The sequence below is a fragment of the Thunnus albacares genome, chromosome 12 (genome assembly GCF_914725855.1).
Source record: "Thunnus albacares chromosome 12, fThuAlb1.1, whole genome shotgun sequence".
Taxonomy (NCBI): domain Eukaryota; kingdom Metazoa; phylum Chordata; class Actinopteri; order Scombriformes; family Scombridae; genus Thunnus; species Thunnus albacares.
The window spans coordinates 3234081-3256082 of NC_058117.1; the positions used below are offsets into that span (position 1 = coordinate 3234081).

General features: G+C 40.7%; 1 protein-coding gene across 4 annotated transcripts; it reads left to right on the forward strand.

Annotated features, from left to right (window-relative positions):
- The first annotated feature begins 1849 nt into the window (after window positions 1-1849).
- On the forward strand, window positions 1850-21571 carry LOC122993152. Of its 4 annotated transcripts, none has more exons than XM_044367050.1 (7): window positions 1850-1964; window positions 14402-15583; window positions 16720-16934; window positions 17102-17311; window positions 18119-18681; window positions 19651-19742; window positions 21254-21571. In XM_044367050.1, exons 2-7 carry the CDS (start codon window positions 14531-14533, stop codon window positions 21344-21346), a joined length of 2226 nt encoding a protein of 741 aa, XP_044222985.1. In that variant the 5' UTR covers window positions 1850-1964; window positions 14402-14530; the 3' UTR covers window positions 21347-21571. The 4 variants fall into 4 exon arrangements, with proteins under 4 accessions (XP_044222985.1, XP_044222982.1, XP_044222983.1 ...); XM_044367047.1 differs by lacking the exon at window positions 1850-1964 and adding an exon at window positions 8845-9105; XM_044367048.1 differs by lacking the exon at window positions 1850-1964 and adding an exon at window positions 8845-9105 and having other exon boundaries at window positions 17126-17311.
- Window positions 21572-22002: the final 431 nt, after the last annotated feature.

The following is a 22002-nucleotide window of genomic DNA, read 5'->3' on the forward strand; positions in this document are numbered from 1 at the left end:
GGTTTTACAATTGGATATTACATTACTTCACATTATGACATTACAACTAAATGTAAGTGACATTCAATTCAATATGTGTATTTTATGACATCACAAATTTTCACATTAGCATCCTTCATATAAAAATAATATTTGGGTAATTATGTTTTTTGTAAATAAATTCATTTGAGTTTAAATAACTCATAAATTGAATTGATCTGAAGTGAGTTTTTGCCAGTCAGTAATGGTTTGGAAGAAATAATGCGGTAAAGAGAGACAACTCATATCATCTCATTTCATTAACATACTTAGGAAAAGCACTTAGAACAATAGGCAAGATTAGTTTTTGTCCTCCTGCTCTAGAAATAAACAACAAATCCGTAAGAGTGTTGTTATAGAGAGACTTTTCGTCATCACATCATGTGGTATAGATGTACCTCAAACATGGTGGACAGTAGACAAGGCCTAAAGATAGCAGTGTCATTTCGTCCATCTAACATCTCCATTTCCAACGGTCCATGATATATCAACAGGCAAGGTATCTCAACAACTAATAACAATATTTTAATGAAATTTGGTTTGGACCTTCATGGTGCTCAGAGGATAATTCTTCATATTTTGTTTACCTGCTGACGTAGTACCAGTGTCAGGTCACAATTTCCCGCAGAGACCAACACTTTGGACTGTGATTATGTTGAGAAGTACTGACCAGATTTCCCTGAAAATTACTGTCATTATTCCTGAATCACAACCCTCTGACGTCCTGTTCCTTCCACTATTAAACTCAATTTCCACTTTGAAAACTCCATCAGGTCTCCTGTTGTGCCACTGTCAGGCCAAATTGTGAACTTTGCACAGACGTCTCACAATCTAAGCTGCAGTTTGCTTTAAAATATGCTGTTATTTGTTTCATGAGCAGGCTGGATTAACAACTAGGCAAAGTGGGCAACTGTCCTATGGTTTACAACTGCATGAACTCAAAAAACTCCAGGGTTACTATGTGTCAACTGGTTTGTAGAAGCTTAATTAAAATTTTGTTTGGGGCCACTAACCTTACTGACCAGGAGGTAGTTAGTATTCAACCTGCACAGTAATATGTAATTGTTTGTTTTTTTGGCTCCATAATGCATCTGATAATTTCACGTAGTATAATTTCATGTCATAACCCATCGCTGATGTTGTCCAATTTGTTTGTAATGTTTACTGCAACTGCTCTGATAAAAAAAAATCCTGGTACATTAGTATGACTCTCACATTTGCACATCAGTGTATTACATAACATTCTTACCCCCCACACAGCATTGCATGTAAATCATCATGGCATCAGAAATAGCGGCGCAGCTTCACCATGCCTTATTGGAACTGTTACTGTCACAATGATGCAATAAGGATACATTGTGTACACACACACACACACACACACACACAGATAGATGACAAGAGTGTGTAGGAGATTACTAAGTTGAGTTTTGACGTCAAATATAAATAAAAAAAAAAAACCCACTAATCCTCTGAAAGGTTGGATAAGACGGTCGCGGATGACAGATGTGCTTCAGTCGTTTGTGTGTGTGTGTGTGTGTGTGTGTGTGCGCGTGTGTGTGTGTGTGTGAAAGAGAGAGCATTGTGTATGGCTGTATCCTTCCTATAATAAGTGTGTCAGTGTGAGGCTGAACATGTGTGTGTCGCAAATGTCGCTAAAGCTGCTGTTTGCTGATTGGCTGCTGCCCACACACACTCAATATGCACCCCGCTGGCACTGAGATGTGTGCATGAGAGAGAGAGAGTGAGAGAGAGAGAGAGAGAGAGAGAGAGGGAGAGAGACAGAGAGAGAGAGATAGAGAGAGAGAGAGAGAGAGAGAGTGGGGGATATAAAGAGGAAAGAGATCAATAGGGAGAAGAGAAAGACACACAGAAACATAGAATTTCTTTCTTTCATAGCAGTGTAACCAGCTGACATTTCACCACTTCAACAGCTGGAACAGCAGGTAAGACACAACTCTCCTTGTGTTCTCTATGCTTCTGTTTGCCTTGAAGTGTTCCTGAGGCCTATGAAACACACTGACTATGATTATGAAGCAGCTAAAAACTAGTCGCTAAAAATAGAGCACATAATAGTAAGTTGTCAGATTCTTGTGATTGTCTGTGTGATTTAAGAGGTAAAATGTAAAGATCTTAGCTCAGTGTTGATATCTGTATGGATGAAAACATGTAGGGAAAAAATAACACAGCTGGGTGTGTATTTGATGTAAAACCTGATAACATTATCATCCAGGTATGTGATGTATTCACTGTGTGAAGTCTGACAGCTGGAATTTTGTAAAATATGTCCTGTATCTATAAGCCCAGGTCACATTAAGAATAAAACTATGGAAAGTATTCATACAAAGTTTCCATAGAATGTTGATATGCAGCTCAAGTTTGTCTTTAGCCAGTGAAAACTCATATTCAACATATACGGGTTTGTTTTGTCTTTGCATTTTAAATCCAACAAATTGATTTTGATTCTAGAAAAAGAGGAGATCCATTTCTCAGACTTCTGACTCATGAAATATATTATGACGCTTTCCTACTTTTTTCAACATCAATAGTCAAAGTCAGGTTTTGTTTTCAGCCCCTCTGGAGACACTAATGTTCTAATGTTCAGCAACCATCTTTAAAGGTGCAGATACAGCAATGTCTGTACTAACAGTAGTGTCAATAAACCTGATAAGTGTGTTTTTTGAGTGAGTTTGTGCAAAGTCTCTTTGGAGCATCTCTGACAACATTCTCTGATGTTATCACTCAGAAAAATAAGCCAAATTTGATGGAAAGTAACACTTTCTTTAGTGTTTGCCAAAAGTTATTTTGTGCCTCTTCATAGGAGAAAAATTGAAACTGATCATAAAGTACAGAATGCACTGACAGACTGAAGGTCAGTGGGAGAGGGATGGTGTTTTTACTTAAATGGTTTAGCAAGTCTTAGTCAAGATTGAATCTTGCCCATGATGGTAAAATCTTTCTCATAAAATCCCATTTAGTCTTTACAGTTTTCACAAGAAATAATACAAAGCTCCATAAGCCTTGAAGACAAAAAATTGAATTGCACGAAGCTCTGTCACAGTTGTTTTCTCAGTGCAATATTTGCATCTGTGTACCATGCTTCATCATTATAACACCTAAAACATGTAAAAAAAAAAAAAAAAAAAAAAAAGCCTATTTAACTGATTAACTTCTTTCATGACCCATGGGGTGAGTTCATGCATTATTCTGTCCCATGGCTTGATTGATCTGCGAGTGTGGAATACAGGAAACACTGCTGATGTTCACACAGAGTGAGAGGAAGAGAAAGCAAGTGTATGTGAGCATGTGTGTGTGTGTGTGTGTGTGTGTGTGTGTGTGTGTGTGTGTGTGTGTGTGTGTGTGTGTGTGTGTGTGATAGAGCTGGCGGCACAGTGTTATCTAGCTGTGACCTTGTCTATCTAGCATCTATTAGTCAAAAGAGAAAAGCATGTAATGATTTATGCTGTTGGAAAAATCCACTGCACGCAATACAATCACAATATGTCCATTTCAACATATCACATGGAACCAGGATTAGACCCATATACGACTGCATGATTAAAAATGGGATCTGATCCAGTCAGTATGGTCCACACCTGATATGACAAACGGATCAGTGGCAAATGCAATTAAAAAACATTAATTCTCCATGTGTGTGGAAGTTTTCTGGAGGGATGAACACCATTCTTCAAAAGGATATTCCCTCGTTTGGTGTTTTGATGATGGTGGATAGAGAGCTGTCCAACGCATCACTCCAAAATCTTCCACAGGTGTGTACTGTGTTGAGGTCTGGTGACTGTGAAGGCCATAGCATATGATTCATCATTCACATCACATCATTATATTTCTCCACTTATTTATTCAGGCATTTATCTCAGACTTGCAGAATATAACTTAAAGACACTCAATGTCATTTTGAGACCCTTGAGTGAAATACTTCCCTAACCTTTGCTGCACAGTGACACTGTCTTCCAGTTGATGTGTAAATGGCTGGTGAGCATAGTTTTAGAAGTTTTTTCCCCACTGAATTCAAATTAATGTAGTAGTACAAGCGAAGGTGGTGCACCCTCTTCTCAGTCAAGAAAGAAGGAGTTAACCTGATTACTGTATACAGTTTTTGTCAAACAGGCCTTTTCCCCAGCAGATATTTTGACATGTCAGAGCAGGAAAAGCACATTTTTAATTATAACATTAATAATGGCTGCATTTCATTTAGATGTGAAATTTTAGGGGCCATGGTAGTGTGACTGCAAGCTAATGGGACACTTCAAAGGAAAGATGCCATCATAGATGTTACTAGTTACAGCTGTGCCTTTTTCTGAATAAAAGACCTATTGGCTTCCTTTGTATTGCATTATTTTTCTCCATCTTTGACATACTGTAGTTCTTCTGAGATAACACAAACAAGTCATGCATTATTAGAATATGCATGCATTATTGAAATCAAAATCAAATGGCTGCATTTATATAGCGCTTTTATCCAAAGTACTTTACAATGTTTCAAGCTACTATGCAAGGTGTTGGCACAACCATCAGGAGCAATATGGGATTCAGTATCTTGTCCCAGCCTGGTCGCCAGAATAAAACATTATCATTGTATGTTTCTGCAAACCACAGTTATGTTGAATATCTATGTTTCAACACATGTAATATGTAGAATATTAACATTTCAACAATATGTATTATATCAACATTTCTAAAGTGACATAGTTCACATGAGATCTATATGAGCTGGCTTTCTTATTAGGAGGAGGAGGGATTGGTGGATGGTTAGGAAGTTTGTTGGAAGAAAGTTGGAAATCATCAGAGAGCACGGTTTGAAACCACCTCGAAACCAATGCCCGCTTCCCATTTCAACCAACAAAATGGGTGTTTTTAGCGAGATGTCGGGACCTTTGCAGCCATTTTTATTTTATGTTTTTATTCTAACCCAAACCATGATCACTCCCTAACCCTAACCAAGTGGTTTTGTGCCTAAACCTAACCAGACCTTAACCACATCGTTGTCACGTCATAAAACATCATTATTCAACTGATAATGGCCAACATTGAAACGTAGACATTTAACATATCCATCGTGCCAACGTTTTGTTCTGGTGATTGGGTTGCTTGTCCAAGAACACTTCCACATGTGGACAGGAGGAGTCGGGGATTGAACCACTGACCCATGCCTAAAACGACCCATGTTCACATATACCATGAAAAGGTACATCCAGTGGCCGTGTGAATTATGACTCCTCTCTGTCAGGAACAAAGGCAGAAGTAGCATACCGCAAAACCTCAGACAGGCCAGAGTGGACAAAGCAAGCAACTTGGACATTGGAGACTGCTGCTTGCTTCTTGTTTCTATACTTTGTGCCAACTTTAGTTTCTTAACCAAGGTGACATTAATCAATTAGTTCTCAACCAGTCAATATTTCTTTTAACCATGACTAACCTTCGCCAAGTAGTTTTTGAGCCTAAACCTAAACTGTTACCACTGCAGGAGAAAACAGTCATATGATTCATTTTCCTGATGGAAATTTGTCAGGGTTCTATAGGGCACATTCTGTTGATAAATCAGAAAATGGTCATATCTGTCATTTTTGAAGGTGGTGACAAATGATTTGTTCTTTAGTAGCTTTGAGGAGTTGTTGATTTCAGGTCATGAGCTGTATGGATTTGAATCGTGAAGCATGTTGCATTTCTGCCCACTTTCTAATCAGAAACCTTCTAAACAAAAGTCAACAGGTGTTTTGCCTTTTGACAGCTTTTGACAGCATACCTGCTGTGACAGCACTGATTGAGGTGACACGTGGCTTACTTGAATGTTTTAACCCATGAAGAGCAGTGCAACAGCAGATTTATTCTAATTAAAGAGATATAAAAGTTCAGTCCCCTATGGGAATTTCTGGTCTCCAGTAGTGCTGTGGAGCAGCTGTTTTATGAATGGGTTCTTGTTTTGCCAATGGTTTCATACTGGAAGAGGACTGCAAGCTAGTAAACATGCATGTAAACACTGCATGATTTAAAATACTTTTAAAAACAGCTTTGCAAATGTTTAATGGGGAGGGAAATGCATCCAACACATTTGTATTTATTATAATATAAAGTAAAACATTGAGACAGACATGAAGGACAAACTTCTTCTTGACCTTGACTCAGCCTTGCCTTGTAGAGGATTTAGACTTTAGACTTTGCCCACATAATTACACCATGTACTGTAATCTATAGCAGTACTTTCATATAGAAAACTAAATCTGTTTCAATATATTTAATAATTGTCCCAGAACTGCCCAGTAGATTACACCATGTTTTTTATTTACTATAAAGAGTTAAGAGCAGATTGTCGCCAGATTAAACCCCAAGTCATTACATCAACAGTCTAGTTCGGTGGCAGTTCAATAATGATTTTGTATCTGAAGGTCAGATCTGGGTTTTGCTCCCCATAGTGACGACAAAGCTACCACTCATCTCTCTCTTTCTCTGTCTGCCTCTCTTCCTGTTCATCTGTCTGTCTGCATCACTCTCTCTAAGCTGCAGTCCTTATCCAGGGTGGCTGGTACCCAAGCAGAGTCCTTTGTCATGTGTGTGTGTTTGGTCTGTTCAGCCAGATGTGATGTGGTGCGCAGCCGCTGGGACCTCACCTCAGCCCACCTCCATCACTTCCTCTGTCTCTCTGTCCTTCTCACACACACACACACAGACACACACACGGATGACATAACAGTCTGTCAGTCAGTCTATATACATATATATGGATCAGAGACATGGACATTGATGGAGGAAGTAAAAAGAAGGATAAATGCATTTGAGATATGGTGCTACGGTAGAATGCTCAAAATCAGCTGGAGGAGATTTATGTCAAATGATATGGTTGTGCAACTGGTGGGAGAAGACTCGTATATTAGGAAGAAGATTGCAGGGAGAAAGTTTGCGGGGCACATTCTGAGAGGGTCCAATGGAGGGCTGATGACGAGGGTTTTGGAAGGGATGATTGAAGGGAAATGAAGAGTGGGAAGACAACACATAATGTGACTTGATGACATAAAGAGATGGAGAGGAGAAAACGATATGAATAACTCAAGAGAAAGGCTGAGAAGAGAAACAGTTGGAGGACCTTGAAAATCAACCTTCAGTATTATTAATAAATGGTATTACTGTTGTAAGGAAGGAGGTAGGTGTAGAGAGGGTGGAGAGAGAGGTAGAGAGGGGGTGAAAGAAGATGCTAAAAGAAGAATTTGCTCAGTTATAACTTTGGTCTGATACAGCGAGAAATCATTAATGTTTTGTTTAGCCTGCAACCTTGTAGCAGTTTGTTCACTCCAGTCCAGCGACTAAATCAATTACTCATTCACATAAATATATCAGACATTTGCAACTGAAATGTGAATTGATCCACCAGCACTGTAGGTGATGTGAAAAAGAGGGCAGGGGGGGTCAAAATGGAAAATAAAATGGAAGTTGGATAAATATAGAAAAGACTGGAGGCATTTAAACTGCAAATAAATCTCCATTTACAGTAACACTGACTCATTTTGAGTTTTCTAACCAGAGATATAAAAGCCCAAGAAGAGTCAGAGGACACCAGAAATGACTCAGGGCAGCGACAAATTAAGAGTTTTTGGTCCTGCACACTTGTCATTATGGTGTCATGGTGTGCAAGAACTTTGTTAAGTTTAAACATGATTGTGTCATCTAAAAACTAAAAAGTGAGTGTTTTACAGCCTTTGACATACTTTAAATGCAGTATTTTTTGATTGTTAAACCTTCTTGTTAGACACAAGTCCAACAAGAGACAAAATATATAGTAAATTTAACACTTGACTACATGATTCATTTTGTTTTTTATTACATTGTAAAACACAGAGATTGTGCTTTATACTGAGACTATTTGCCAAGCAGCCAAATTGACTTGCTGTCCAGACAATGGCACACTGTGGGCTATGAGCAAAATAGCTCAAAAACTGACACATCAATACTAACTGAAAGCATGCCAAATTTAATGGGATAGATATTAGCCTTTCTCACATAGTGTTAGAGTCAGAAGATATTGCTAATTCTCTTTTTTTAAGGTTTGAAACATCCAAACCACGTATCCACATGCCTCCACATTCTATGGGATGTCTTATTGCATTTGTGAAGTGAATTGTGCTGACATTTTTTCTGGCTTTAATGTGCAGCAAAACAGACTAGTTTTATTTCTAAGCCTGAAATTTGACACTTCTTTAAATTAGGATCTTTGTTTTATTATTGTTATTGTTAATTATTGTTTTAAATGGCTATTCTCAGGAACTAATTCACGTTGTTGCATTCAAAGTGAATCAAATCGTGAGGTCACCATAACGCATCCAATCAAACCGTGAATTTAGTGAAACATACATCCCTACAGGCCTAGCCTACTTGTAACGATGGTTACAATGCAGCGGGAGAGGGATGAGAGAGAGAGAGAGAGAGAGAGAGAGAGAGAGAGAGAGAGAGAGAGAAGGGCAGAGAGAGGAGACGGATGAGAGAGAGAGAAAGAGAGAGAAAGAGAGAGAGAAAGAGAGGAGAGAGAAGGGCAGAGAGAGAGGAGAGGGATGAGAGAGAGAAAGAGAGTGAGAGAGAGAGAGAGAGAGAGAGAGAGAGAGAGAGAAGGATACAGTAGAGAGAGAGGGATGACAGAGAGAGAGAGAGAGAGAGAGAAAGAGAGAGAGAGACAATGATACAGTAGAGAGAGAGGGATGACACACACACACACACACACAGAGAGAGAGAGAGAGAGAGAGAGAGAGAGAGAGAGAGAGAGAGAGAGAGAGAGAGAGAGAGAGATGTACAATAGTCTGCCAATACAGATTTATCTCTTCTGCTCTAATTCACCGGCAACATTATAGCACAGGTCGATATCCATCCTCTCTCTCTCTCTGCCTCTCCCCTCTCACTCTCTACCTCTCTCCACATCACACACATACACGCGCAGCAGCCGTCAGCTCATATATGCGTCCCTCCTCGCGCCAGCGGGTGGCCGCCTGGCTGCTCGCGCTGCCGTTGGGGAGAGGTGGAGAGGAATGCGCGCGCCGCGGCCGCCTGGAGATGATCTCGTTTTGGCTGCTGTGCTGGAAGCTGTTGGTAGGTAAAGAAACAAATCAACGACATACGTCAACAACGTCTTTATAACAAACAACAACAGTGTTCACGGGGCGTACGGCCTCCTCCTCGTGCGGTGGAGATTTGGGGGACGATTTTGGCGGCCACCACGTAGCCTATGCGCGAGGTCTATGCGCGAGGTTTTGGCGTAGCTTCAGCTACCATGAAAGCCCGGGTTTCTTGGCTTCTGTGTTTGCGCTTATCTGTCACGATTTTGGTGCTTCGCCCGATTTTAGGATGCTGCCTTATATAACACAGTTGGCTCTCATCTCATAGAGTATAATACTGTTGCAGAACAGAATATTATCATTAAAATGCAACTTTCTTGGATGATGATGGATAGAATAGACCAGATTGGAATGGAACAGATAGTTGGCTGTATAGAACATTAACTAGAATACAATAGGATACATCAGTGAATTGTTGAATGCTTAGTGATGAAGCGTCATGCCTTCACTTTTTCTCATCTTTGATGGAACACATTATGCTTAAAGCTGTTCTGTAATCCTCTCACCACACACACACACACACACACACACATACACACACACACACACACACACACACACATGCTGAGGTGTTTGATGAAATGATGCTGTCTCCAGCTGTTGATGAGGGGCAAACACAGGCTTGAGACTCAAATTGAGTTCACTTTGCAGACAATTTTGAAGAGAGCAGCTTTCATATTATTCAAAATATACAGCAGCCTGTTTCTTCTTGTTTTGGATTTCAAAGGAAAGTTTTGTGAGATGACAAAGGTTAGAGGTCCACCAATAATCCAAAAGGTCGCCGGTTCAAATCCAGGCAGGCAGTGATCGGGACTGTGGATTAGAGCTGAGAGCTGCTGCACGACTAATAACTCTTCAATCCGTCCCCATATGTTGGGAATACTGAGAATATCTGAATGCTTGCTGTGTTTAGAATAAATTGATTGAATAAGCAACTATACATTATCAGTGAATGTCCGCTGTATATGTGGAACCTGCATATGTATGTTTCATGTTTAGATTTCTTGCGGCTGTACATGTAAATGGTGCAATATATAAGAATCAGAAGTTCCTTCTCATTAATGACACTGGTGGCCATTAAGTGAGCTGCAGTCAGCATCCTGTTCCTCAAACTCACGTGTGTGCTTGCACTCTGTCAGCGCAAGCGAGCAGCAGCACTAACATTAGCCAGCTAAAACCACAATAGCACAATATATTTCACATTTGCAGTAATATTAGCTTACCTGTCTAATAGGAAGACAGCTGGTTTGTGGTCAGACGTTTGCAGACTCCATTTCTAAGCTAACGTTAGCTAGCGTTGCACCCGGTTGGTGCTGCAAGCCACTTGGGAACATGCATAAATGTCACATCTTTTGGATTTTCCCAGCAAAACTGTCCTGAGTTCTTTACATAGAAATCAGTCCACAGGCTGTTATAGGCAAGCGAAAAAGTCGGGGAAGGTCTCCTTTTATTATGTCTTCACATTCTGTTGATAGTTTTAGTTGTAGTTTAAACTAAAAATTTTACATAATTCTTACATATTGCACCTTTAAAATAACATTCAAAATCAGGTGGTACCAAGATGCTCGAAAAAGCTGAAAAATCATTGACTGTTATGCAGTTTGTTATAAGTGAGAATGAAAAAAAAACAGCAACTACAAGTATACATCTTGTAATTCAAGGTTATATGAGAGGGAGACAGATGTTGGCAGCTGTTAGGCGACAGTTGTTGTGCAGTCTAGCATAACTAAATGTAATCTGAGCCAATGCTCATTGGGGTATTTCTTCATTTGTTCCTAACTGGTATGGACAGATGACCAGATAAACTAATCATGGGCTGGGATGAGATTTGTTTTGACTGCACCACACTTCCAAAATCTCTACCCTGTCACCCTGCCAGGATAGAGATTTTAGAGTAATTTAAGGTTAGAGCAGCAAAACTGTCCAATAAGCCTTTCCTACAAAGAACATTCTCTCTTCTCAAACACAGGCGTAACTAGTTGCATTCCATTTAGGTGTGGCAGTCCCAGTGCTTTTGCTCATGCTTGATTGTGCATGCTGGATCACAGTTATGGCTTACTAGCACACCAAAATAGCACAGAGCCAACATTAATGTCGTTACTTACACCTGAGTTTTTCCTGCTATGACAAGTCAAAATGTCTGCTATGAGAAACAAGCTCTGTTGGGCATCAGTGTGGCTGCTGTTATAGCTTTGAATTCAGTAAAAAAAGAATGATGCCCTTGTCTTTTGAGATCAGTTTTTGCTGTGAGATTAAAATCTGGAAAACACCCAATGCAAATTGATCGAGTCCAGCAGATGTGTGTTGTAACAGTCAACAAGTTAAGGCAGTGTCACATCAAAATTCATTTCCCATTCATTTTATTGAGGAAGGGAGCGAGACACGTTCAATTCCAGTCATTAATTGATCCCGCCTTGTTCACCTTACACTGAGTTCAGTCTGATTGAACTTTAACATATGAAATCCCGAGACTCACTGATGTTGAGCCAGTTGATGGGAGGGTGGTATTGACTGTTTCTATCCATATTTACATAACTGTATGATGAAATAAACTGGAGAGTATGAGGGAGGCTGCATGAATGATTGTGAGTGGTCACTGACAGGATGGCCACAACAAAGGCTGTCTCTGAAATCACTCCCTATTAGCTTTGTAGTGCACTACATTTAACTCACACCTTTTTACTTGAGTGTCCTGATTCTCAGAAAAAAAGTGTATGCACTATCAAGTGCCCATAAACATTTCTATAATTGAATAAAAAAGTAGTGTGCATTGCATGTGTGTAGCTTTTTGCTAGCAATGATGATTCAAAATCTCAATGTACCGCTGTGTTATTTATGGAAAAGGGATTGAGTGGACAAGGGAGTGATTTGGGATACAGCTGTAGTCTTTTATCAAAGTGCATCATTTTGCTAGTCTGCTAGCCATGCTAGCTCCATAGCATACATACATATTTTCCTGCTCCACCTGCTTTTTGCCATAGAGCGCAAGAAAACTTGCCTTGTTAATTGCAGTTTGATGAGGCAGACTGTTTATGTTGACTCACTGCCTCTCAAAACTCCTCAACTGTCAACAACTGTGTAAATGAGGCATAATGAGACTGTCCTCACCAAAATACATCAGCGTCAATCATTTGTTCATGCTCTCGAAACAACCTATGCACATTTACATATACGCACATAACTTTGTGTATCAGCTACAGTAACGAAGGCTTAGTGAGAACATACAGAAAGACAACACCTCAAGAGCAGAAGGCTCAAACATCACACTATTTTATGCTTCTGCTCAAGATGAAACAATCCTGTGACACATTTTGTTTCCCATCAGTTTGTAGTTTTAAAAGCCAGTCGGGCTCTTCATAAAAAATGCATCACTCAGTTTCTACATGGAAGCTGTAAAAACTGTGCATGGAGGAAGACGTTGGCATGTTCTAGGTGCTTTGGCAGTCATTCAGTGTTTCTGTTGACACAAATGTGTGTGTCAGTGATGCAGAGGCATTACTAATCTTTTCACAAATGTTCTAATTTTGTCCTCCGAGGCCGGAGTGCATTATACAATCACTTTATGCTTGTGTTTGTATGATTTTTAGGTTAGTAATCATCATACTTTCATATGGACCAAAACTTCATATACATCTTGTCACATCAATATGAATATCATGCGATTCAAGAAGTGCAACGTATTCAGCAAAGTCTGAGAACTGTTTCTTCGATGTGAAACGAGTGTCTCATCAAACATTGCGACTTCACTGAAAGAGATCTGACTTCAGCAGCTTGCCTCCCTCTGCATCTATACTTAGTGTTTCCATAGCAACACCTCCCGTCTGTCACCAGCACATGCCTGGAACGACAGACCATAATAATCTGCTAACCCACTCACAGCCAACGCAGTATCACCATGGTAACAATATGAAGGCTTGAGTTTAGCCCTTCAAACATTTATAGGGAATAAACGTTGTTGATGAGAGTGGTGAGACTGAACTAAACAGTTAATTTGCAGGCTGGGAAATAAAAAAAAGGTGAACAACACTAAGACTCTCCATAGAGCTGTGAGGTAACTGCAGAGTTGGTGATAATCGTCTGTGAGTATATCACTATGAGCAGCCCCTTTCACATAGTTACACATCTACAAAAGTATACATATACAAAAGTGCACCTTTATGTGACGAGTATGAAATTCTAAGTCAGAATTTTGATTTTCTAACTCAAATTTATGGGATTAGAAGCCAAATTTATCAGATACCAAGTCAAAGTGTTGACTTTCTTAGTCAAAATCTTGATTTACTTACTAAAAAGTATGAAAAGATTGTATACAAACTCCTAATCATTAGATGATAAATCAAAATTTCGTTGTTTCAAGTCAAAATTACAAGATAGTCAAAATGTTGGCTATTTTAGGTATTTGGCTGGCAATTTTCAATATTTTTCTTATTGTCAAATTTCATGTGCAGAGCCAAACCAACTATGAACTCATCCTGCTTACAAGTATTGTGTGAGTATTCAAAGTCTGATATATCGTATTCCTCTGTGCTGTAGAACTCCGTTGTTGTCCAAAAACTGTTAAAAACACATAAATGAGCCACTTCTGCACCGGGCGATGTGTTGCTTGGTCCCTGAGGACAGTGGTTATTGTAGTCTGCTTAGACGAGAAGAGAGAAAGAGTTAAAATAGTTATTTTGTTGTGCTACATAAACACAACCTCTTAACTTTGTTTGTTCTTTGCAAAATGTATATTGAAGTACATATTCTCATAATATTTACAATATTATGTGATAATATTTGGGAAAACAGCCTCAATTCAAGGTCCCTTTTTTGCATGATCCAGAGCTTTTGACCTTATCATAAAGTCTTAATCAGCAGATCAGAATCAGCTTCAAACTTTCCTTTATTTTGAGCTCTTTTAGGACTTATTGTCTATATTTATATTCCAATAATGACAGTTTTAACATTTACAGTTCCCTGACAACTGGGCAAAGCTCATGATTAACTGATGTCATAATTAGAAGTGATATGGTCAAAAGCTCTGGAAGAAATGCTTAAGTGGACCTTGAGTTAAGATTGTTTTGTCAGCTACTGTTCTTAGGTCAAGAATTAACTGTCAAGCTCAATATGAGATGTTCATTTTGAGTTAGTATGTAATCATTTTGATTCAAAAAGTCAAGTTTTTTTATTTTTGTCATCCATCTTTTTTTTTCCTGGCAGGAATATACTTCCATACACAATGTTTAAAATGTATTAGTAATCAGGTTATAATTAAGTGTATGTTTCCACAGAGAGCCACAGCTGGGCTGAGGAGGACAACAGCTGAGCTAACGGACGGTAACCAAGACAACGGTAGCTCCAGCAACAATAACCCTGTCGACGACTCTCCTACTCCTACGCAGCCAGCAGATCCAGTTACCATGGAGATCAGCTCATCACCACTGCCAACAGACCTAGAAAGAGATAACTTAGTTAGCTGCCTCAGCCAGGAATTAGAAGAACTCCATTACCCAGAAGTCCATGGGGTGCATCAGTCTATCAGTGACAAGCTCGAGGAAATAGAGGCTGCCGAGGGAGAAAATGGAAAGAGAGATGAAGATGAGTGTGACTATCTTGTTTTTGAGATAGGACGGCAGACGAAAGGAGAGGAAGGAGGTGAAAGTGAAGGAGGACAAGACACAGAGAGAGGAGGTGAGGAGGGAGAAGAGGGAGAGAGAGGAGAAACAGATGGAGGAGATGAGGGGAGAGAAGATGGAACTAGAGGTGAAACAGAAGGAGAGGATAAGGGGAGAGGAGAAACTGAGGGCAAAGATGGAGGGACAAGAGAAATAGAGGGAGAAGATGGAGGGAGTGGAGAAAAATTAGGAGAAGATAAGGGGAACAGAGACACAAAGGGAGAGGATGGATGGAGAGAAGAGATGGTGGGAGAGATGAGAGACAATGCTCTGTCAGAACTCCTCTTCATCTCTAACAGTGCACTGTGTCCTCCATCGTCAGAGCCCCGTGTTTTCAACTCAGATCCTTCAGAGCAGCCTGCAGTCACCATGTTGATGGAGGCCTGGGGTCACGACCTCGGCAACAGAGATGACCTAAGCGACGGTCACCTTAGCGACTGCCTCCAAGCAGAGCTGGCCATCGTCTACTCGGACAGCGACGCCGGGGAGGATCAATGGGCAGCCTTCGCACAATGTGAAGTCACCAACCAGGAGGAAGCCAGCGGTAGAATTCAGGATGGCATCTGTGATGGAGAGAGCAAGGAAGAGGAGAGAGGAGGAGAAGATGAGGAGAGAAGGGAGGAAGAGGATGAGACAGAGTTCGCAGAGATAGGGACAGAAGAGCAGAGAGAGGAGGAGCAGGAGAAGAGGAGTGGAGGTAGGAATGATGATGAGGAGCAGATGAGGTCGAGGAGAGATCTTTTCCTGCGATCTCCTTCTGCCAGCTCTACAGCCAGCTCCTTGGACCCCGACAAGAGGGTAAGACTCAGGTTCTCATTAAACATTTCAAGAAGTAACTTTACATTTCATATTTCCCAACAGTAAATTAAAGGCAGATTTTATACCACCTGCTTTTTATGCCCAGCCCAGAAGCCTAGGAATAATGTTCTTTACATCAGTTTATGTTCAATGCGCAAATAATTCAATGCAGTTCATTTTATTTTACCAGGATAATCTATTCGGTGTTGTCACTGATGTGTGACCATTACGGGTAGATGGTGGAGCTCACCTAGTCAGATCTGCTTTCTTGTGGTCACAGTTTTGAAGTCAACTGTCAATACACTAGAAAGCAGTGTGTTCTTTATGTAGAGGGAGACTCAACAGACTGCTATGACCTGCAAGGCGAGAGTCAGTTGCGATAGTCTTGTAGTAGGGACACAGTGAAGAAGTACATAACACAACTGTCCCTGAAAGGAAAAGGAAAAGTTAGTAAAACAAACACAAAACTGCAGTAAAGCTAGCAAGTAAGTTCTTGCAACAACATTTACATTAGCTTGCAAGCGGTAGTGCTAGCTTGCCTACCCTATGATCTGCAAGGCCTTTCCTTGCAGATCACATCTATATACACACACCCCCAGCCTTTACCTGAGGTCGAAATGCTGTCATGTTGAATTAAAGAACAATGGGATCATTTTAGCAGTATTTTTAATTTAAAGCTCTACACTAGCAGCAAATCTTAGCAAGTTTCCAACCAAATGAAGATGCTACAGTTGTTTGAATATGAGGCCGTCACATCCATGCTGACTGATGATGATATAGACAACACACCTGCATACAGTTGTCTTGTTCTAGCATTTTTAAATCACAGGTAAATATTAGGACTGCCCCTTGAAACTTGATGATTAAGAAAATTAGAGACCCCAGTGAAAATGTCAAGTATTCATTCTTTAATTTGCCTTGACATCATGTGTTTTTGGTTTAAGGCTGCTAAGTTTCACAAGTCTGGCCTCATATCAAAGATAGTCTAATTATCAGTTATTGATGGCCAAAATGCCCTAAAATGATTTTTCTATGGTAGGTTTCTTGAAATGTATGTTATCTCTGGGAGAGTGAAAACTCTTCTTCATATTTATTGTGATGCTAAAACTAATCCTGAGCTGAATCTGTTCTGTTAGGTTCCCGTAGATTTCTGTATCCAACAGGACACCCACAGTGAAAATGTCTCCACTGAGCATCTGGACTTCCTGCTGGCCCGCCAGCAGTGGAAGAAGATGGAGGACGAGGTCAAAGGTCAGCCTATTCCCAAACCGGGGCTCAGAACTCAGGGGAGCTTCCAGGGCACCCATACTTCACTGTACCCCCCAACTCGCAGCCCGCGACTCAAACACAGGTAGGACACATACTGCAGGTACTGTTGCTTTCCCTTTGTCACATCTTGTCAACACCAGCTGCCAAGAGAGCTTGTGCAACATTTTAATGACATAACTCTTGCGTCGCGTTGGCTTTTAGTTTGAGCTCATCTTAACTTGAGCTGTGTTTACTCCTGTTCTGTCAAAGAGAAATCCATGCCCCTGTGCCCAGGGAGCCCCCTCTATCTTCCACCCTGTCCCCCAGTTCAGAAGACTCGGGCCTTGATGACTTGTCATACCGCAGCCCCCTAGAGGACCCAGAGAGCGCTGTTGAGAGAGAGATCCGGCTGACTCTGGAGAGAGAGGAACGGCACCGCAGGGAGAGGGGTATAATTTCACATGGCTTGACTATACCCAGGTAAGAACAGAATAAACATACAGTGCTCTTACTTTGCCACTGTCATTGTCAGTGGACTTCTTTTTAAAACCATAAGTAGTTCTTCAGGCTTGTCTTCAGATCCTTGTTTAGCAGTATAGTCTTTGTGGTAGATCTGTAGTCAAGACCATTTTTTTTCACCTTGGGGCAGCAGAACAAGTTGTAAACACAACTTTGATATATTATCACCTAAGAAAATTTCTTATGACGAATGTGTTAGCAGACAGTTTCCTATTTACACATTCAGCAGGGACAGAGCAACATTAGCATTCATTTGGAGTTGTGTTTCTGGTCACCTGAGGAAAAAAATCAATATTCACTGGTTTTAGCTCTGCTTTGGTCTCCACCAACTCCTGAGAAAAATATCTGGCTCTTTATCAGCACTACGTTCACAAACTATATGCTAACTTTGCCTGTTGTCTGTCTGGTGCTGGGCAGGTAACATACAGTAGGGCTAGAACCTTTTCTCTGAAAACAGTTTGCAGATTTTAGAGCAAAGTTTGAAGGCCATAAAACCAAGACAATTGGCTAAAAGAGGCTGAAACACTCCATAGAGCTGAGAGGAACTGTGATAATTGGGTTGGGTTCATCCTTTCATTCACCTTTCATTTGATCCATTGTTAACATAAGTTTTTTTCTTTTAGTATTTATTTTATATCTTTAAATATTGAATAACACATCCAAATATCCAAAATAGGATCAGCATTCAAAAAGCTCCACATTGTTTTGCTCTATTATGAGCCATAAAATTGTGTCAGACTTGTTGATTGTGACTTTTCTGTTTTTCAGACCATCCACCCTGCAGACAGGGCGATCTCCACCCCGACCTCCAGCCTGCCGCACCCCTACTTTGTCCATCTCTCCATCCCCGTCCTGCTCCTCTTCCCTTCCCCGATCTGTCTACCATGAAATGACAGCCAATAATGTCATCATCCTGGAACCTGACTCCTCCAGCTCTGCCTCCAGGAACCGTCTCCTGTCCTCCGCCATTGGCGGCCTCTCCGATTGGCCGACAAGTCTGGATGCCATGCCCTCCGCCAATGTCATTGTTGTGGAAACCTCCAATCTGATCATTCGCAGCGCTTCCGAGTTCTGCCTAAGCTCTGCCCCTGTGTCCATGGAAACGCAGGAGAGTACTTTCTCATCCAATCCGTTTTTTAAGCTACGCTCCCTCAGCAGCCAGTCACTGGTGGAGCAGGAGATCCGCATGGTAAGGCAGAGGGAGGAGGAGTGGAGGAGACAGAGGGAGGAAATGTGGAGGAGGAGGAGAGAGGAGGAATGGAGACGGGGGAGAGAGAGGTACGACACTGTTCTGGTGTCTCCGGGCCTGAACGATAACATCAGTTACAACGGTACGTAAAGTCACACCCACTTGTCCAAGTGTCGGTAATATCTCTGGGGAATGAATGAACACACAAGAAACATTTCTGTTGTGTTTTAGTTTAGCTCAAATGATTCAAGCAGGGGGAATTTTTAAGTGACAGGTAACCAACTGAAGTGGACCAACGGAACCAATTTTTCCATTTGATTTAAGCATTCCCCTTCGTGGCCATGTTAATGGTTGCCATTTTGTATCCCTCGTCTTATTTCAGTGAATTTACAATTGGGAATTCAAAATGTGTGTTTTCATCATTCTCAAGCATTTGTTATACAGAACACTATTCTATATCAGATACAGAGCTGTGGAGAGTAAAGGGCAATCCAAGTATTTTTGTCACCGAGTCATGGTCCGTTTTATGAAATATGAATCCACACAAAGACTCTGGCTTTGAGATGCATCTTTACAGGACCCCCCACATTTTTTGACTCTCCTCAGTGGTGAATTTATTAACACAATCTTCATGAATAATGATTGATCAAGGCCCCTGTTTCCCTTTGAGCTTTCCAGTTCCACTATACAGTAGGCATATTTCTCTGTCTGTTAACATGAACTTCAAAATAAAATCAATGATTCAATGAGTTAAAACAATACTGTTTTCTAAATCTATACTCTTAATGGAGCCTGTGTAACAACATTTGTCTAGTAAATTTCTGAAATTAGTCACCCCTGTGAAGACAGTTTGGCCAGTGCTGTTCTCTCAGGTCCTCGGGAGCTTCTGAGGACACAGATATCTAAACTGAGGTTGGAGCCGCTGTTTAGTGAAAGGATCAACCCATCATTAGTGCTTACACGCCACTGATGTCTTGCTTTTGATGCAGATTCCCAGTAATAAATAAATAAAAACAAATCTGGTATCTGTCTCAGGATTATCCTATTAAATGATAACTCTGTCTCCCTGTGTGATTAAACTGTCTCTCTGTTCCATTTATTTTTATTTCAGTGCCAGAGGTTGCAGACAGATGTGTCTCCTCTCCTTCCTCCCCCTCCAGGACCCGCAAGATGGAACGATCCAGTTTGTCTTGCGACCACAAGGTTGGCTGACACACACACACACACACACACACACACACACACACACATAAATACATGCACACTCTCTCTATCTATCTGAGGATAAACTTGCCTGTGGCAGACTTGATGTGAGAAGAGGCAGACTAGATGATAACACATTTACACTGACACCTCATGCCAGTTAATTGCATTGGTATGAGTAGGTGTGTTGATATTCATTTACCTGAATTTGACTTTACTTACCTGATTGGACAAACTGTAGTTATTCTGAAGGTACTTGTTTATCTTCCCAGCAGCAGCAGTACTCCCCAACTCTGACATTCCAAAATAAGTTAATAACTTGATATACAGTAAAAATGACTGCAAAAGAGCCCAAACTATGGCTTTGTAAATGAAATACTCCTTGGCTGAAACACAAATTTTGAGTTGTAAACTGTGTTGCAGGTGAGTTTGTCAGCAGTTATGTACTGTATAATCAGCTTCATTTGAAGCTTCTTCATCAGGCGCTCAAAGACTGCCTTAAAGCTGCACTAATTGATATTTTTTGTCCACATGGGGGCAGCACAATAAGCTGAAAAAACAACAAACAGTCCAATATGCACTCTATTTTTGGCTCTGCTTTGGTCTCTACCAACCCCTGAGAGAAAAAAAACTTGCTCTGTAGCTGCTAAATGCTGCACAATGTTCACCAACTAGGCACTAACTTTGTCTGCGCTGGGCAGATAGTGTTCAGTGGGTTTATCAGAGCTTTTTCACTGAAAACAGCTGCTGCTGCTATGAGGTCGATGGGAGCTGAGTTTGTGGCCCGTAAAACCAAAGCAATGAGCTGAGAGACTCAAATACTCTGTAGAGCTGAGCAGAGCTGCAGAGTGATCACTATGAGTAACCCTCTTCACTTATGCATAGTCATTTGATCCTTTGTTTATATAAAAATATTTATTAGTGCAGCTTTAATCACATAAACAGTATACCAACGAGCAAACATTTACCTTTATAATACTATTCTGTTCATTTAAGGTAATATTTACTCAAACATTTCATGTCCTTCCTGATACAAACATGCAATATAATGACTTTTGGACTGTACACTGTTACACTACAGCTGATTATATTTCACTGTATTGGATTGCATCATGTATCAGTACATTGCATGACAATCATATTCAGTTTTTTTCTTTTGCGATTTCCATGTTGGATAATTGATTTCTTCCTGTATTCATTCATTCATTTGTTACCTTTATTAATTGTGAACTTTCTGATTTGTTAATCAGTTAGACTGATTAATTTGTTAATCTATTAGTTCACAATTTAGGAAATGTATTCATCATTTGGCTCATTTTTCATCTATCCATCACTCCTGCAACCATCCATCCATCAATTCCTCCAACCGTCCCATCCTCTCTTCTTTCTTCATTTTGGTGTATCCATCCATCATCCATCCATCCATCTGACCTTCCATCCGACCATGAAACTATCCATCCATCCATCCATCTTGGTTCCAGTGGTTTAGCTGAATCTCCCCCTCCCTCCAGTTCCCCCCTTCCCTCTCTTCGGTGCCACGACGACAGAATGCCATGGCACAGCGATGGGAGGCCTCCCTACTAGCCAATCAGAAGAAGGAGTGAGCTACGAGACAGCGCTCGACTGACAGCCATTTAAAGGACCAGTGTGTAGGATTTAGTGGCATCTAGCATTAAGGTTGCAGATTGCAACCGACTGAATACCCCTCATCCCCCTTTCAAGCATCTAGGAGAACCTACGGTGGCCGGGCTACTGTAGAAACATGGCGGTGCAACATGGCAGGCTCCGTGGAAGAGGACCTGCTCCCTATGTAGATATAAAGGGCTCATTCTAAGGTAACAAAAACACAATGATTCTTATTTTCATTGGATTATAAACTAATTAAAACATATTAAGGAATATTATATTCCATTTCTGTCAAGTTCATTCCGCTAGATGCCACTAAATCTACACACTGGTCCTTTAAAAGCCAAAACGATGTCCTGCACCTCTGCTTCTTCCTTTCTTTGTCCAGAAAACATACAGTCCTGTCTGTCAGCTGCCAATGTTTATTGCAATGTTTGTCAAAACTGTGGGTTAGACCCCAGATTGGGTCAAGCCAGTTTTCTGTGGGCTGCCATATGAGATGAGAAGAGGACTCTTTTTGTTAGTGAGCCTGGTTTCAAAGTGCAAGTGAGTTTTCATAACGTTTTAATGAGTGGATAACTGGAGGAGTCCTGTTTTGAGAGTTAAACTGGTCTTTTGCATGATGTCTGAAACA

What these genes read in the sequence shown, in the direction of transcription:
- LOC122993152 (XM_044367047.1), top strand. Translation starts at nt 8,974, where the DNA reads ATGCGTCCCTCCTCGCGCCAGCGGGTGGCCGCCTGGCTGCTCGCGCTG. An exon ending in CCTTGGACCCCGACAAGAGG is followed by an intron (nt 15,584 to 16,719) that starts GTAAGACTCAGG and finishes CTGTTCTGTTAG; the next exon opens with GTTCCCGTAGATTTCTGTAT. An exon ending in CGATAACATCAGTTACAACG is followed by an intron (nt 18,682 to 19,650) that starts GTACGTAAAGTC and finishes TTTTTATTTCAG; the next exon opens with TGCCAGAGGTTGCAGACAGA.